At 59.7% G+C, this 15,447-nt stretch overlaps 1 protein-coding gene across 1 annotated transcript in view; it reads right to left on the bottom strand.

Annotated features, from left to right (window-relative positions):
- Positions 1-625: 625 nt before the first annotated feature.
- Positions 626-15,447, bottom strand: part of LOC144489871 (splicing factor 3B subunit 2-like) — a gene marked incomplete at its 3' end in the record, with an annotated part of 38,980 nt that continues 24,158 nt past the window's right edge. The window contains exons 6-12 of the mRNA XM_078207701.1: positions 13,936-14,072; positions 13,326-13,431; positions 8,773-8,858; positions 6,821-7,015; positions 4,739-4,888; positions 3,712-3,792; positions 626-853 (exon numbers count right to left, since the gene is read on the bottom strand). Coding sequence (XP_078063827.1) covers positions 626-853; positions 3,712-3,792; positions 4,739-4,888; positions 6,821-7,015; positions 8,773-8,858; positions 13,326-13,431; positions 13,936-14,072 — 983 coding nt within the window. The remainder of the gene's footprint in view (positions 854-3,711; positions 3,793-4,738; positions 4,889-6,820; positions 7,016-8,772; positions 8,859-13,325; positions 13,432-13,935; positions 14,073-15,447) is intronic.

Raw genomic sequence — 15,447 nt, 5'->3', positions numbered from 1 at the left:
CCCCGCGCACTCCCCAGTCCCGCGCGCTCCCCAGTCCCGCGCGCTCCCCAGCCCCGCGCGCTCACCAGTCCCGCGCGCGCACCAGCCCCGCGCGCTCACCAGTCCCGCGCGCTCACCAGTCCCGCGCGCTCACCAGTCCCGCGCGCGCACCAGCCCCGCGCGCACACCAGTCCCGCGCGCTCCCCAGCCCCGCGCGCTCCCCAGTCCGCGCGCGCACCAGTCCCGCGCGCTCCCCAGCCCCGCGCGCTCACCAGTCCCGCGCGCGCACCAGCCCCGCGCGCTCACCAGCCCCGCGCGCTCCCCAGCCCCGCGCGCTCCCCAGCCCCGCGCGCTCACCAGTCCCGCGCGCTCCCCAGTCCCGCGCGCTCCCCAGCCCCGCGCGCTCCCCAGCCCCGCGCGCTCCCCAGCCCCGCGCGCTCCCCAGTCCCGCGCGCTCCCCAGTCCCGCGCGCTCACCAGCCCCGCGCGCTCCCCAGTCCCGCGCGCTCACCAGCCCCGCGCGCTCCCCAGCCCCGTGCGCTCCCCAGTCCCGCGCGCTCCCCAGTCCCGCGCGCTCCCCAGTCCCGCGCGCTCCCCAGCCCCGCGCGCTCCCCAGTCCCGCGCGCTCCCCAGTCCCGCGCGCTCACCTTCTCCTGCAGAGCTTCCCGCATCTCCTGGATGCCAGTGCGTCGGATGAACTCGGGCAATTCGAAGGGGGGCTTTTCGATGCCCCGCTTGCCCTGCAGGTACTTGCGCTTGAAGCACCAGTGTCGGGGTACGGGCACCGAGTTGCGGGTCGCCTTCAGGTGAACCAACAGCTTCGGGTCGTGGGCAGTGACGTCGTGCATCTCCACCACATCTGGACGGGCCACCAGCTGTGGGATCAAAGGTGAAGGGTCAGCGGCGAGGCGGAGGCCAGTCTGCCCCGGGGGGACGGACAATCCCCGTCTCCCCGCAGCGACAGAGACGGGAAAGACACAGCCACCTCCGCTCACAACACGGGACACCAGAGAGGATGCTGCTGGCTGTCCAGTTTAGGAACAGGAGGCCATTCAGCCCATTACACAGGGACAGGAGGAGGCCATTCAGCCCCTCCAGCTCATTACACAGGGACAGGAGGAGGCCATTCAGCCCCTCCAGCTCATTACACAGGGACAGGAGGAGGCCGTTCAGCCCCTCCAGCTCATTACACAGGGACAGGAGGAGACCATTCAGCCCCTCCAGCTCATTACACAGGGACAGGAGGAGACCATTCAGCCCCTCCAGCTCATTACACAGGGACAGGAGGAGGCCATTCAGCCCCTCCAGCTCATTACACAGGGACAGGAGGAGGCCATTCAGCCCCTCCAGCTCATTACACAGGGACAGGAGGAGGCCATTCAGCCCCTCCAGCTCATTACACAGGGACAGGAGGAGACCATTCAGCCCCTCCAGCTCATTACACAGGGACAGGAGGAGGCCATTCAGCCCCTCCAGCTCATTACACAGGGACAGGAGGCCATTCAGCCCCTCGTGCCTGTTCTGCCATTCAGTTAGTTCATGCCTGGTCTGTATCTTAACTCCAGCTACCTGTCCTGGTTCTGTATCCGTGAATCCCCCGTACTCGGAACATTTACTCTGTCTCTCACTCCACACAGGCGCTACCCGACCTGCTCTGCATTTTGGGATTTGATTTCAGATATACAGCACCTGCAGTTAGCTTTTATCGATAAAGATTTATCCATCTCCATCTCGCTAACTTCACCCGATTCCCCCACTCCGACACTGCTTCAGGTATGGAGTGGGGAGAGGATTCCAGACTCACACTGCCCCGTGTGAGAGGAAGCTTCCCGACGCCCACTGAACCGCCTGGCTCCAATTATACACCGGCTGCTCCACCCCAGAGAAAAGGGTTTCTATCAGCCCAGTGCCTCCCCCTTTAGCACTCTCTCCACCCTGAGTCTCTGTCCCCTCTACCTCCACCCCGAGTCTCTCAACCCCCAGTATCTCCCCCTTCCACTCTCTCCTGCAGCAAGGCTCTCAGAGCCCCCTGTATCTCCACACCGAGTGTCTCATTCCCGAGTATCGTCCAGTGTCTCCCCCATTCCCTCTCTATCCTGGGACAGTCAGGAACTCAGCAGTCTCTCAGCCCCCAGTGCCTCCCTCACTCTCTCTCTACCCCGGGACAGTCAGGAACACAGCAGTCTCTCTGCCCCCAGTGCCTCCCTCACTCTCTCTACCCCGGGACAGTCAGGAACACAGCAGTCTCTCAGTCCCCAGTGCCTCCCTCACTCTCTCTCTATCCCGGGACAGTCAGGAACTCAGCAGTCTCTCAGCCCCCAGTGCCTCCCTCACTCTCTCTCTACCCCGGGACAGTCAGGAACACAGCAGTCTCTCAGCCCCCAGTGCCTCCCTCACTCTCTCTCCGCCCCGGGACAGTCAGGAACACAGCAGTCTCTCAGCCCCCAGTGCCTCCCTCACTCTCTCTCTACCTCGGGACAGTCAGGAACACAGCAGTCTCTCAGTCCCCAGTGCCTCCCTCACTCTCTCTACCCCGGGACAGTCAGGAACTCAGCAGTCTCTCAGTCCCCAGTGCCTCCCTCACTCTCTCTATCCCGGGACAGTCAGGAACTCAGCAGTCTCTCAGCCCCCAGTGCCTCCCTCACTCTCTATCCCGGGACAGTCAGGAACTCAGCAGTCTCTCAGTCCCCAGTGCCTCCCTCACTCTCTCTACCCCGGGACAGTCAGGAACTCAGCAGTCTCTCAGTCCCCAGTGCCTCCCTCACTCTCTCTCTACCCCGGGACAGTCAGGAACACAGCAGTCTCTCAGTCCCCAGTGCCTCCCTCACTCTCTCTCTACCTCGGGACAGTCAGGAACACAGCAGTCTCTCAGCCCCCAGTGCCTCCCTCACTCTCTCTCCGCCCCGGGACAGACAGGAACTCAGCAGTCTCTCAGTCCCCAGTGCCTCCCTCACTCTCTCTACCCCGGGACAGTCAGGAACTCAGCAGTCTCTCAGCCCCCAGTGCCTCCCTCACTCTCTCTCTACCCCGGGACAGTCAGGAACTCAGCAGTCTCTCAGCCCCCAGTGCCTCCCTCACTCTCTCTATCCTGGGACAGTCAGGAACTCAGCAGTCTCTCAGTCCCCAGTGCCTCCCTCACTCTCTCTACCCCGGGACAGTCAGGAACTCAGCAGTCTCTCAGCCCCCAGTGCCTCCCTCACTCTCTCTACCCCGGGACAGTCAGGAACACAGCAGTCTCTCAGCCCCCAGTGCCTCCCTCACTCTCTCTCTACCCCGGGACAGTCAGGAACTCAGCAGTCTCTCAGTCCCCAGTGCCTCCCTCACTCTCTCTACCCCGGGACAGTCAGGAACTCAGCAGTCTCTCAGCCCCCAGTGCCTCCCTCACTCTCTCTACCCCGGGACAGTCAGGAACTCAGCAGTCTCTCAGTCCCCAGTGCCTCCCTCACTCTCTCTACCCCGGGACAGTCAGGAACTCAGCAGTCTCTCAGCCCCCAGTGCCTCCCTCACTCTCTCTACCCCGGGACAGTCAGGAACTCAGCAGTCTCTCAGTCCCCAGTGCCTCCCTCACTCTCTCCGCCCCGGGACAGTCAGGAACTCAGCAGTCTCTCTGCCCCCAGTGCCTCCCTCACTCTCTCTATCCCGGGACAGTCAGGAACTCAGCAGTCTCTCAGCCCCCAGTGCCTCCCTCACTCTCTCCGCCCCGGGACAGTCAGGAACTCAGCGGTCAGTTTACCTGCTTCAGTTCAGCGACACTCAGGCGGTTCAATCTCCGCAATTTCTTCTTGGATAATTTGGGGAGATCATCGCGTTTTTCCTAGTGGGAAGAGGAAGAACTTTGTTACAGAGCGAGTTAGTGAGAAATCTCAGTGTCGCGCCCAGAGCGAACAGGGGGTGAAGGGATGGTGCATGGTCCCAAACGCAGCGTGGACTGCTGGGTCTGAACCACACTAACCGAGATCTGAGACCCCAGTTCAGGAATCCTGGCCCTGCCAACTTGGTCAGGGATCCAGACACACCCCAGGAGGGAGACTCAGATTCACTTCAACATCTCAGCTACAGGTCGGCACTTCCCACTGTGCGGCGCTCCCTCAGCACTGACCCTCCCACAGTGCGGCGCTCCCTCAGCACTGACCCTCCCACAGTGCGGCGCTCCCTCAGCACTGACCCTCCCACAGTGCGGCGCTCCCTCAGCACCGACCCTCCCACAGTGCGGCGCTCCCTCAGCACTGACCCTCCCACAGTGCGGCGCTCCCTCATCACTGACCCTCCCACAGTGCAGCGCTCCCTCAGCACTGACCCTCCCACAGTGCAGCGCTCCCTCAGCACTGACCCTCCCACAGTGCGGCGTTCCCTCAGCACTGACCCTCCCACAGTGCGGCGCTCCCTCAGCACTGACCCTCCCACAGTGCGGCGCTCCCTCAGCACTGACCCTCCCACAGTGCGGCGCTCCCTCAGCACTGACCCTCCCACAGTGCGGCGCTTCCCAGCACTGACCCTCCCACAGTGCGGCGCTCCCTCAGCACTGACCCTCCCACAGTGCGGCGCTCCCTCAGCACTGACCCTCCCACAGTGCGGCGCTCCCTCAGCACTGACCCTCCCACAGTGCGGCGCTCCCTCAGCACTGACCCTCCCACAATGTGGCGCTCCCTCAGCACTGACCCTCCCACAGTGCGGGGCTCCCTCAGCACTGACCCTCCCACAGTGTGGCGCTCCCTCAGGGCTGAATGGTTTGTGGAGGGAATGCTGTGGAGTAAACTCACCATATCGTCATCACTGTCCAGATCATCATCGTCGTCACTGCTCCCTTTCTGCTCCGCCTCAAAGCCTTTCTTCTTCAGCAGCACCGTGGATTCCAGCTTATCCGACTTGTCCGGTTCCTTGTCTTTGTCTTTCTTCACATCGTCTGTCAGCTAAAAAAATACACAACGTCAGTCACCATTCACACACTGACCCACAGTGAAGCTCCCTCTACACTGTCCCCATCAAACACTCCCAGGACAGGTACAGCACGGGGTTAGATACAGAGTGAAGCTCCCTCTACACTGTCCCCATCAAACACTCCCAGGACAGGTACAGCACGGGGTTAGATACAGAGTGAAGCTCCCTCTACACTGTCCCCATCAAACACTCCCAGGACAGGTACAGCACGGGGTTAGATACAGAGTAAAGCTCCCTCTACACTGTCCCCCATCAAACACTCCCAGGACAGGTACAGCACGGGGTTAGATACAGAGTAAAGCTCCCTCTACACTGTCCCCATCAAACACTCCCAGGACAGGTACAGCACGGGGTTAGATACAGAGTAAAGCTCCCTCTACACTGTCCCCATCAAACACTCCCAGGACAGGTACAGCACGGGGTTAGATACAGAGTAAAGCTCCCTCTACACTGTCCCCATCAAACACTCCCAGGACAGGGACAGCACGGGGTTAGATACAGAGTAAAGCTCCCTCTACACTGTCCCCATCAAACACTCCCAGGACAGGGACAGCACGGGGTTAGATACAGAGTAAAGCTCCCTCTACACTGTCCCCCATCAAACACTCCCAGGACAGGTACAGCACGGGGTTAGATACAGAGTAAAGCTCCCTCTACACTGTCCCCCATCAAACACTCCCAGGACAGGTACAGCACGGGGTTAGATACAGAGTAAAGCTCCCTCTACACTGTCCCCCATCAAACACTCCCAGGACAGGTACAGCACGGGGTTAGATACAGAGTAAAGCTCCCTCTACACTGTCCCCCATCAAACACTCCCAGGACAGGTACAGCACGGGGTTAGATACAGAGTAAAGCTCCCTCTACACTGTCCCCCCATCAAACACTCCCAGGACAGGTACAGCACGGGGTTAGATACAGAGTAAAGCTCCCTCTACACTGTCCCCATCAAACACTCCCAGGACAGGTGCAGCACGGGGTTAGATACAGAGTAAAGCTCCCTCTACACTGTCCCCATCAAACACTCCCAGGACAGGTACAGCACGGGGTTAGATACAGAGTAAAGCTCCCTCTACACTGTCCCCATCAAACACTCCCAGGGCAGGTACAGCACGGGGTTAGATACAGAGTGAAGCTCCCTCTACACTGTCCCCCATCAAACACTCCCAGGGCAGGTACAGCACGGGGTTAGATACAGAGTAAAGCTCCCTCTACACTGTCCCCATCAAACACTCCCAGGGCAGGTACAGCACGGGGTTAGATACAGAGTGAAGCTCCCTCTACACTGTCCCCCATCAAACACTCCCAGGACAGGTACAGCACGGGGTTAGATACAGAGTAAAGCTCCCTCTACACTGTCCCCCATCAAACACTCCCAGGACAGGTACAGCACGGGGTTCGATACAGAGTAAAGCTCCCTCTACACTGTCCCCATCAAACACTCCCAGGACAGGTACAGCACGGGGTTAGATACAGAGTAAAGCTCTCTCTACACTGTCCCCCATCAAACACTCCCAGGACAGGTACAGCACGGGGTTAGATACAGAGTAAAGCTCCCTCTACACTGTCCCCCATCAAACACTCCCAGGACAGGTACAGCACGGGGTTAGATACAGAGTAAAGCTCCCTCTACACTGTCCCCATCAAACACTCCCAGGACAGGTACAGCACGGGGTTAGATACAGAGTAAAGCTCCCTCTACACTGTCCCCCATCAAACACTCCCAGGACAGGTACAGCACGGGGTTAGATACAGAGTAAAGCTCCCTCTACTCTGTCCCCCATCAAACACTCCCAGGACAGGTACAGCACGGGGTTAGATACAGAGTAAAGCTCCCTCTACACTGTACCTTCACTCAGTGTACCGGGGGGACGATGACACTCGGAGCTGCCTCAGACACTCACCCTGAAGGATTCGAATATCCTCTTGAAGTAGATGAAGTTTGCGTCGAAGATTTCGGGCTCTGCCGTCACGTACTCCACTTCCACCTCGGACTCTGTGTCTGTCGCTGCCGCCTTCTCCACCTTCTTCTCCACCCCGTTCTCCTCGCTGCGATTCGACTTCTTCTTCTTCCTCCTGTTTCTGCGCTTACGGTTTTTCTGGAAAGGGTTAAAGAGCGTCGGTAACCTCGCTGCCCGACATTGAGCCAATATTACCGAGGAGCCGAAAGACCCGAATTCCCAATGGCCCCTCTCCCCCCCCCCCCCCCCCCTCAGGACGCCCCAAAGTCAAACAGACCCGCCCCCGTGCCCTCCCACCCCCAATCTCTCCAGCCCCTCTCCCCCCTCAGGGTGCCCCAAAGTGATACAGACCCTCCCCCACCCCCTCTCCCCCCTCAGGACGCCCCAAAGACAAACCGACCCTCCCCCCACCCCCTCACGACATCCCAAAGTGAAATACAGGCCCTCCCCCCCCCCCCCCCCCCCCCCATGCACCCCCCCACCCAAATCTCTCCTGCCCCTCTCCCCACCCCCCTCAGATCTAGGGGTACATGTTCATAGCTCCTTGAAAGTGGAGTCACAGGTGGACAGAGTGGTGAAGAAGGCATTCGGCATGCTTGGTTTCATCGGTCAGAACATTGAATACAGGAGTTGGGACGTCTTGTTGAAGTTGTACAAGACATTGGTAAGGCCACACTTGGAATACTGTGTACAGTTCTGGTCACCCTATTATAGAAAGGATATTATTAAACCAGAAAGAGTGCAGAAAAGATTTACTCGGATGCTACTGGGACTTGATGGATTGAGTTATAAGGAGATGCTGGATAGACTGGGACTTTTTTCTCTGGAGCGTAGGAGGCTGAGGGGTGACCTTATAGAGGTCTATAAAATAATGAGGGGCACAGATCAGCTAGATAGTCAATATCTTTTCCCAAAGGTAGGGGAGTCTAAAACTAGAGGGCATAGATTTAAGGTGAGAGGGGAGAGATACAAAAGGGTCCAGAGGGGCAATTTTTTCACACACAGAGGGTGGTGAATGTCTGGAACAAGCTGCCAGAGGCAGTAGTAGAGGCGGGTACAATTTTGTCTTTTAAAAAGTGTTTAGACAGTTACATGGGTACGATGGGTATAGAGGGATATGGGCCAAATGCGGGCAATTGGGACTAGCTTTGGGGTTCAAAAAAAAAAGGGCTGCATGGACAAGTTGGGCCGAAGGGCCTGTTTCCATGCTGTAAACCTCTATGACATCCCCTCAAGACGCCCCAAAGCGAAATACAGACCTCTCCCTGGCTCCCCCCCAATCTCTTCAGCCCCACTCTCCCCCCCGCCATTCCAAAGTGAAACAGACCCTCGCCCACCACCTCTTCCCCCATCAGACGTCCCGAAGCTAAATACAGACGCCCCCCCCTTCCAATATCTCCAGACCACCCCCCCCTCCCTCAGGACGTCCCAAAGAGAAACACCGATCCTTCCCCCAACCCCCCTCATCCTCTCACTCTCTCCAGCCCCTCTCCCCCCTCAGACATCCCAAACTGTTTCTCACACAGTGAAGGAGTTCGGAACATCGGAGCAGAAGTCGGCAAATTCAGCCCTTCGAACCTGCTCCAACACTCAATCAGATCATGGCTGATCTCCCCCTGGTCTCAAATCCACCTCCCCACCTGCTCCCCATATCCCTCTTTTTATCAGAAATATATCCATCTCCCTCTTGAAACCATTCAACGATTCAGACCCCACCGCGCTCTGGGGCAGAGAGTTCCACAAATTCACCACCCTCTGCGAGACGTCTGCTCACTGCTGTAATGTGGGAAAGGCAGCAGCCAATTTACACATAGCAAGATCCCACACACGCAGCAATGTCTCACACACACCCAGCGCAGCGGGAGAGTGAGCGATACCAGCCCAGCCTCACGTACCTCTTTCTTGGAGAGTGAGAACACGAGTTCTTCCTCCTCCGTATCAGCCGGGGTTAATGTGGCTCCAGGTGCTCCATCCACCTCATCTGTGGAAACACAGGCGGAACTTAGCACAAGACACAGGAGCTAATCATCGCGGCACAGTGGTTAGCGCTGCTGCCTCACAGCGCCAGGGACCTGGGGCGGCACGGTGGCACAGTGGGTTAGCGCTGCTGCCTCACAGCGCCAGGGACCCGGGGCAGCACGGTGGCACAGTGGGTTAGCGCTGCTGCCTCACTGTTCTGTCTGGAGACAATACACATCTCTTTAACCTGTGTTGAATGCTCCCTCCACCCACATTATCTGTACCTTTAAGACCTGGCTGGCTGTAGAGATTTGCATTCTAATCAGTATTCTGTAACTTGATTTCTGTGTCTGTGCACTGTTTGAGAGCAGATATCCACTCCATCTGATGAAGGAGCAGTGCTCCGAAAGCTTATGGTATTTGCTACCAAATAAACGTGTTGGACTTTAACCTGGTGTTGTGAGACTTCTTACTGTGCCTCACAGCGCCAGGGACCCGGGGCAGCACGGTGACACAGTGATTAGCACTGCTGCCTCACAGTGTCAGGGACCCGGGGCAGCACGGTGACACAGTGGGTTCGCACTGCTGCCTCACAGTGTCAGGGACCCGGGGCAGCACGGTGACACAGTGGGTTAGCACTGCTCCCTCACAGTGCCAGGGACCCGGGGCAGCACGGTGACACAGTGGTTAGCGCTGCTGCCTCACAGTGTCAGGGACCCGGGGCAGCACGGTGGCACAGTGGGTTAGCACTGCTGCCTCACAGCGCCAGGGACCCGGGGCAGCACGATGACACAGTGGTTAGCGCTGCTGCCTCACAGCGCCAGGGACCCGGGGCAGCACGGTGACACAGTGGTTAGCACTGCTGCCTCACAGCGCCAGGGACCCGGGGCAGCACGGTGACACAGTGGTTAGCACTGCTGCCTCACAGCGCCAGGGACCCGGGGCAGCACGGTGACACAGTGGGTTAGCACTGCTGCCTCACAGAGCCAGGGACCCGGGGCAGCACGGTGACACAGTGGGTTAGCACTGCTGCCTCACAGCGCCAGGGACCCGGGGCAGCACGATGACACAGTGGTTAGCACTGCTGCCTCACAGAGCCAGGGACCCGGGGCAGCACGATGACACAGTGGTTAGCACTGCTGCCTCACAGTGCCAGGGACCCGGGGCAGCACGGTGACACAGTGGGTTCACACTGCTGCCTCACAGCGCCAGGGACCCGGGGCAGCACGGTGACACAGTGGGTTAGCACTGCTGTCTCACAGCGCCAGGGACCCGGGGCAGCACGGTGGCACAGTGGGTTAGCACTGCTGCCTCACAGCGCCAGGGACCCGGGGCAGCACGGTGACACAGTGGGTTAGCACTGCTGCCTCACGGCGCCAGGGACCCGGGGCAGCACGGTGACACAGTGGGTTAGCACTGCTGCCTCACAGCGCCAGGGACCCGGGGCGGCACGGTGGCACAGTGGGTTAGCACTGCTGCCTCACAGCGCCAGGGACCCGGGGCAGCACGGTGACACAGTGGGTTAGCGCTGCTGCCTCACAGCGCCAGGGACCCGGGGCAGCACGGTGACACAGTGGTTAGCACTGCTGCCTCACAGCGCCAGGGACCCGGGGTGGCACGGTGACACAGTGGTTAGCACTGCTGCCTCACAGCGCCAGGGACCCGGGGCGGCACGGTGACACAGTGGGTTAGCACTGCTGCCTCAGTGCCAGGGACCCGGGGCAGCACGGTGACACAGTGGGTTAGCGCTGCTGCCTCACAGCGCCAGGGACCCGGGGCGGCACGGTGACACAGTGGGTTCACACTGCTCCCTCACAGCGCCAGGGACCCGGGGCAGCACGGTGACACAGTGGGTTAGCACTGCTGCCTCACAGTGCCAGGGACCCGGGGCAGCACGGTGACACAGTGGGTTAGCACTGCTGCCTCACAGTGCCAGGGACCCGGGGCAGCACGGTGACACAGTGGGTTAGCACTGCTGCCTCACAGCGCCAGGGACCCGGGGCAGCACGGTGACACAGTGGGTTAGCACTGCTGCCTCACAGCGCCAGGGACCCGGGGCAGCACGGTGGCACAGTGGGTTAGCACTGCTGCCTCACAGCGCCAGGGACCCGGGGCAGCACGGTGACACAGTGGGTTAGCACTGCTGCCTCACAGCGCCAGGGACCCGGGGCAGCACGGTGACACAGTGGGTTAGCACTGCTGCCTCACAGCGCCAGGGACCCGGGGCGGCACGGTGACACAGTGGGTTAGCACTGCTGCCTCACAGCGCCAGGGACCCGGGGCAGCACGGTGACACAGTGGTTAGCGCTGCTGCCTCACAGCGCCGGGTGTCTGGGTTCGATTCCCGGCTCGGGTCACTGTCTGTGTGGAGTCTGCACGTTCTCCCCGTGTCTGCGTGGGTTTCCTCCGGGTGCTCCGGTTTCCTCCCACAGTCCAAAGATGTGCAGGGTTAGGTGGATTGGCCACGCTAAATTGCCCCTTAGTATCCAAAGATTATGGGGATTAGGTATTTATTTATTATTGTCACAAGTAGGCTTACATTAACACTGCAATGAAGTTACTGTGAAAATCCCCCAGTCGCCCACACTCCGGCGCCTGTTCGGGTACACCAAGGGAGAATTTAGCGCGGCCAATGCACCTGATCAGCATGTCTTTCAGACTGTAGGAGGAAACCGGAGCACCCGGAGGAAACCCACGCAGACACGGGGAGAACGTGCCGACTCCACACAGGCAGTGATCGAGGCCGGGAATCGAACCCGGGTCCCTGGCGCTGTGAGGCAGCAGTGCTAACCCACTGGGACGCCGCGCCACCCGTACAAGTAAGGTAAATGTGTGGGGTGACAGGGAAAGGCCTGTGGAGAGGGCCTGGGTGTCGGTGGAGATTTGGGGGCCGAATGGCCTCTGCAACACTGGAAGGATTCGGTGATCTCCCCTCCACTCACTCCCTGCCTTAGGAGAAACCCTTAGTGCAAACATTCAGTGTGCAGCGACCCATTTAAACACTGACCCCAGTGACACAGGGCCCATCAGGGACAGGTACAGCACGGGGTTAGAGACAGAGTAAAGCTCCCTCTACACTGTCCCCCATCAAACACTCCCAGGACAGGTACAGCATGGGGTTAGATACAGAGTAAAGCTCCCTCTACACTGTCCCCATCAAACACTCCCAGGACAGGTACAGCACGGGGTTAGATACAGAGTAAAGCTCCCTCTACACTGTCCCCCATCAAACACTCCCAGGACAGGTACAGCATGGGGTTAGATACAGAGTAAAGCTCCCTCGACACTGTTCCCATCAAACACTCCCAGGACAGGTAGAGCACGGGGTTAGATACAGAGTAAAGCTCCCTCTACACTGTCCCCCATCAAACACTCCCAGGACAGGTACAGCATGGGATTAGATACAGAGTAAAGCTCCCTCTACACTGTCCCCCATCAAACACTCCCAGGACAGGTACAGCACGGGGTTAGATACAGAGTAAAGCTCCCTCTACACTGTCCCCCATCAAACACTCCCAGGACAGGTACAGCATGGGGTTAGATACAGAGTAAAGCTCCCTCGACACTGTTCCCATCAAACACTCCCAGGACAGGTAGAGCACGGGGTTAGATACAGAGTAAAGCTCCCTCTACACTGTCCCCCATCAAACACTCCCAGGACAGGTACAGCATGGGATTAGATACAGAGTAAAGCTCCCTCTACACTGTCCCCCATCAAACACTCCCAGGAGAGGTACAGCACGGGGTTAGATACAGAGTAAAGCTCCCTCTGCACTGTCCCCATCAAACACTCCCAGGACAGGTACAGCACGGGGTTAGATACAGAGTAAAGCTCCCTCTACACTGTCCCCATCAAACACTCCCAGGACAGGTACAGCACGGGGTTAGATACAGAGTAATGCTCCCTCTACACTGTCCCCACCAAACACTCCCAGGACAGGTACAGCACGGGGTTAGATACAGAGTAAAGCTCCCTCTACACTGTCCCCCATCAAACACTCCCAGGACAGGTACAGCATGGGATTAGATACAGAGTAAAGCTCCCTCTACACTGTCCCCCATCAAACACTCCCAGGACAGGTACAGCACGGGGTTAGATACAGAGTAAAGCTCCCTCTACACTGTCCCCCATCAAACACTCCCAGGACAGGTACAGCACGGGGTTAGATACAGAGTAAAGCTCCCTCTGCACTGTCCCCATCAAAGACTCCCAGGACAGGTACAGCACGGGGTTAGATACAGAGTAAAGCTCCCTCTCCACTGTCCCCATCAAACACTCCCAGGACAGGTACAGCACGGGGTTAGATACAGAGTAAAGCTCCCTCTACACCGTCCCCATCAAACACTCCCAGGACAGGTACAGCACGGGGTTAGATACAGAGTAAAGCTCCCTCTACACTGTCCCCCATCAAACACTCCCAGGAGAGGTACAGCACGGGGTTAGATACAGAGTAAAGCTTCCTCTACGTTCGCTCTCGCAGCCACGTACCTGACGCCTCGGCTGACGCTGTGAGCTCCACCTGGCGTTGCTCTTTGAGCTGCAGAATCTTCTCCAGGACTTGAGGGATTCTTGGACCGGGACCCACATCATCGCCCTGCAGCAGAAGAAGTTCATTACCTGGCACCTGGCCAGCCTGAGGTGTGTGTGTGATTGACAATGTTGCCCCAGGGAGCGGGTAGATAAACCCACTCACCATTCACTCACTGCCTGCAGAACAGGCATTGGATCACAATCCAGAGCTTCTGAATCACCCATCTGCACACAACCCCCCCCCTCCCGTCCCGGCCGTCCCCCCCGCCCCGCCCGTCCCCCATTGCGTAACTCCCCCCCTACCCCAGCCCCCACGTCTGCCACCACACACGTCCCCCCTGCCCCGCCCACCCCCCCGTTCATGTGGAGCAGAAGCACCAGTCTGTCAAGGGAGGGTCGCTGTCGTCCCGGGTGACCATCGGCTGCTCTCTCTCCCCCTTCAGGGGGAAAGCTGACTGGTGGTGATTTAACCCCGGGGTCACCCAGGCGAGGGGCACGGTGCAGGATGACCCCAGGATACACGGAGACGGAGGACGGCCTGTTTGCGTTCACTGTGCAACTCACTTACGTCTCTGTTCTCTTCGCCAGGCGGAGGGGGAGGTCCTCGAAGGCGTGGGCCCAAGCCAGGGGCACTTAACGGGCTCGGAGCCACCGAGACGACGGGTCGCACAGCGGAGAGGGGCATGGGCACCGGGGAGCCACTGACTGGGGGGAGAGAGAGAGAAGGGGGGGGGGAGAGAGAACATCCCATTACAAATAGAGCAGCTGGACAACGCGTCTCCCCCGGCTGCGCAGCGCTCCTACAGCACCGACCGCGTGGTCCATCCTTGGCACTGGATACAGGTTGGCACAGTGGGTTAGCGCTGCTCCCTCACAGCGCCAGGGACCCGGGGCAGCACGGTGGCACAGTGGGTTAGCGCTGCTCCCTCACAGCGCCAGGGACCCGGGGCAGCACGGTGGCATAGTGGGTTAGCGCTGCTCCCTCACAGCGTCAGGGACCCGGGGCAGCACGGTGGCACAGTGGGTTAGCACTGCTCCCTCACAGCGTCAGGGACCCGGGGCAGCACGGTGGCACAGCGGTTAGCACTGCTGCCTCACAGTGCCAGGGACCCGGGGCAGCACGGTGACACAGTGGGTTAGCGCTGCTCCCTCACAGCGTCAGGGACCCGGGGCAGCACGGTGGCATAGTGGGTTAGCACTGCTGCCTCACAGCGCCAGGGACCCGGGGCGGCACGGTGACACAGTGGTTAGCACTGCTGCCTCACAGCGCCAGGGACCCGGGGCAGCACGGTGACACAGTGGGTTAGCACTGCTGCCTCACAGCGCCAGGGACCCGGGCAGCACGGTGGCACAGTGGGTTAGCACTGCTGCCTCACAGCGCCAGGGACCCGGGGCAGCACGGTGACACAGTGGGTTAGCACTGCTGCCTCACAGCGCCAGGGACCCGGGGCAGCACGGTGACACAGTGGGTTAGCACTGCGGCCTCACAGCGCCAGGGACTCGGGGCAGCACGGTGACACAGTGGGTTAGCACTGCTGCCTCACAGCACCAGGGACCCGGGGCAGCACGGTGACACAGTGGGTTGGCACTGCTGCCTCACAGCACCAGGGACCCGGGGCAGCACGGTGACACAGTGGGTTAGCACTGCTGCCTCACAGCGCCAGGGACCCGGGGCAGCACGGTGACACAGTGGGTTAGCACTGCTGCCTCACAGAGCCAGGGACCCGGGGCAGCACGGTGACACAGTGGGTTAGCACTGCTGCCTCACAGCGCCAGGGACCCGGGTTCGATTCCTGGCTCCCTGTCTGTGCGGAATCTGCACCTTCTCCCCATGTCTGCGTGGGTTTCCCCCGGGTGCTCCGGTTTCCTCCCACAGTCCAAAGATGTGCGGGTTAGGTTGATTGGCCACGCTGAATTGTCCCTCAGTGTCAGGGAGATGAGTCGGGTGGACACGGGGTTGCAGAGATGGGGCCAGGGTGCGATTGTTGACGGTGCAGACTCGATGGGCCAAGTGGCCTCCTCCTGCACTGCAGGGATTCGACGATTCTCTGTCGCTGGGATCGAGCCTCTGTTCAGGTGG

The sequence above is a fragment of the Mustelus asterias genome, unplaced genomic scaffold, assembly GCF_964213995.1.
Source record: "Mustelus asterias unplaced genomic scaffold, sMusAst1.hap1.1 HAP1_SCAFFOLD_2616, whole genome shotgun sequence".
NCBI classification, from domain to species: Eukaryota; Metazoa; Chordata; class Chondrichthyes; order Carcharhiniformes; family Triakidae; genus Mustelus; species Mustelus asterias.
Note: the sequence above shows the minus strand (reverse complement) of the source record. Positions and strands in the feature narration are given on the sequence as shown.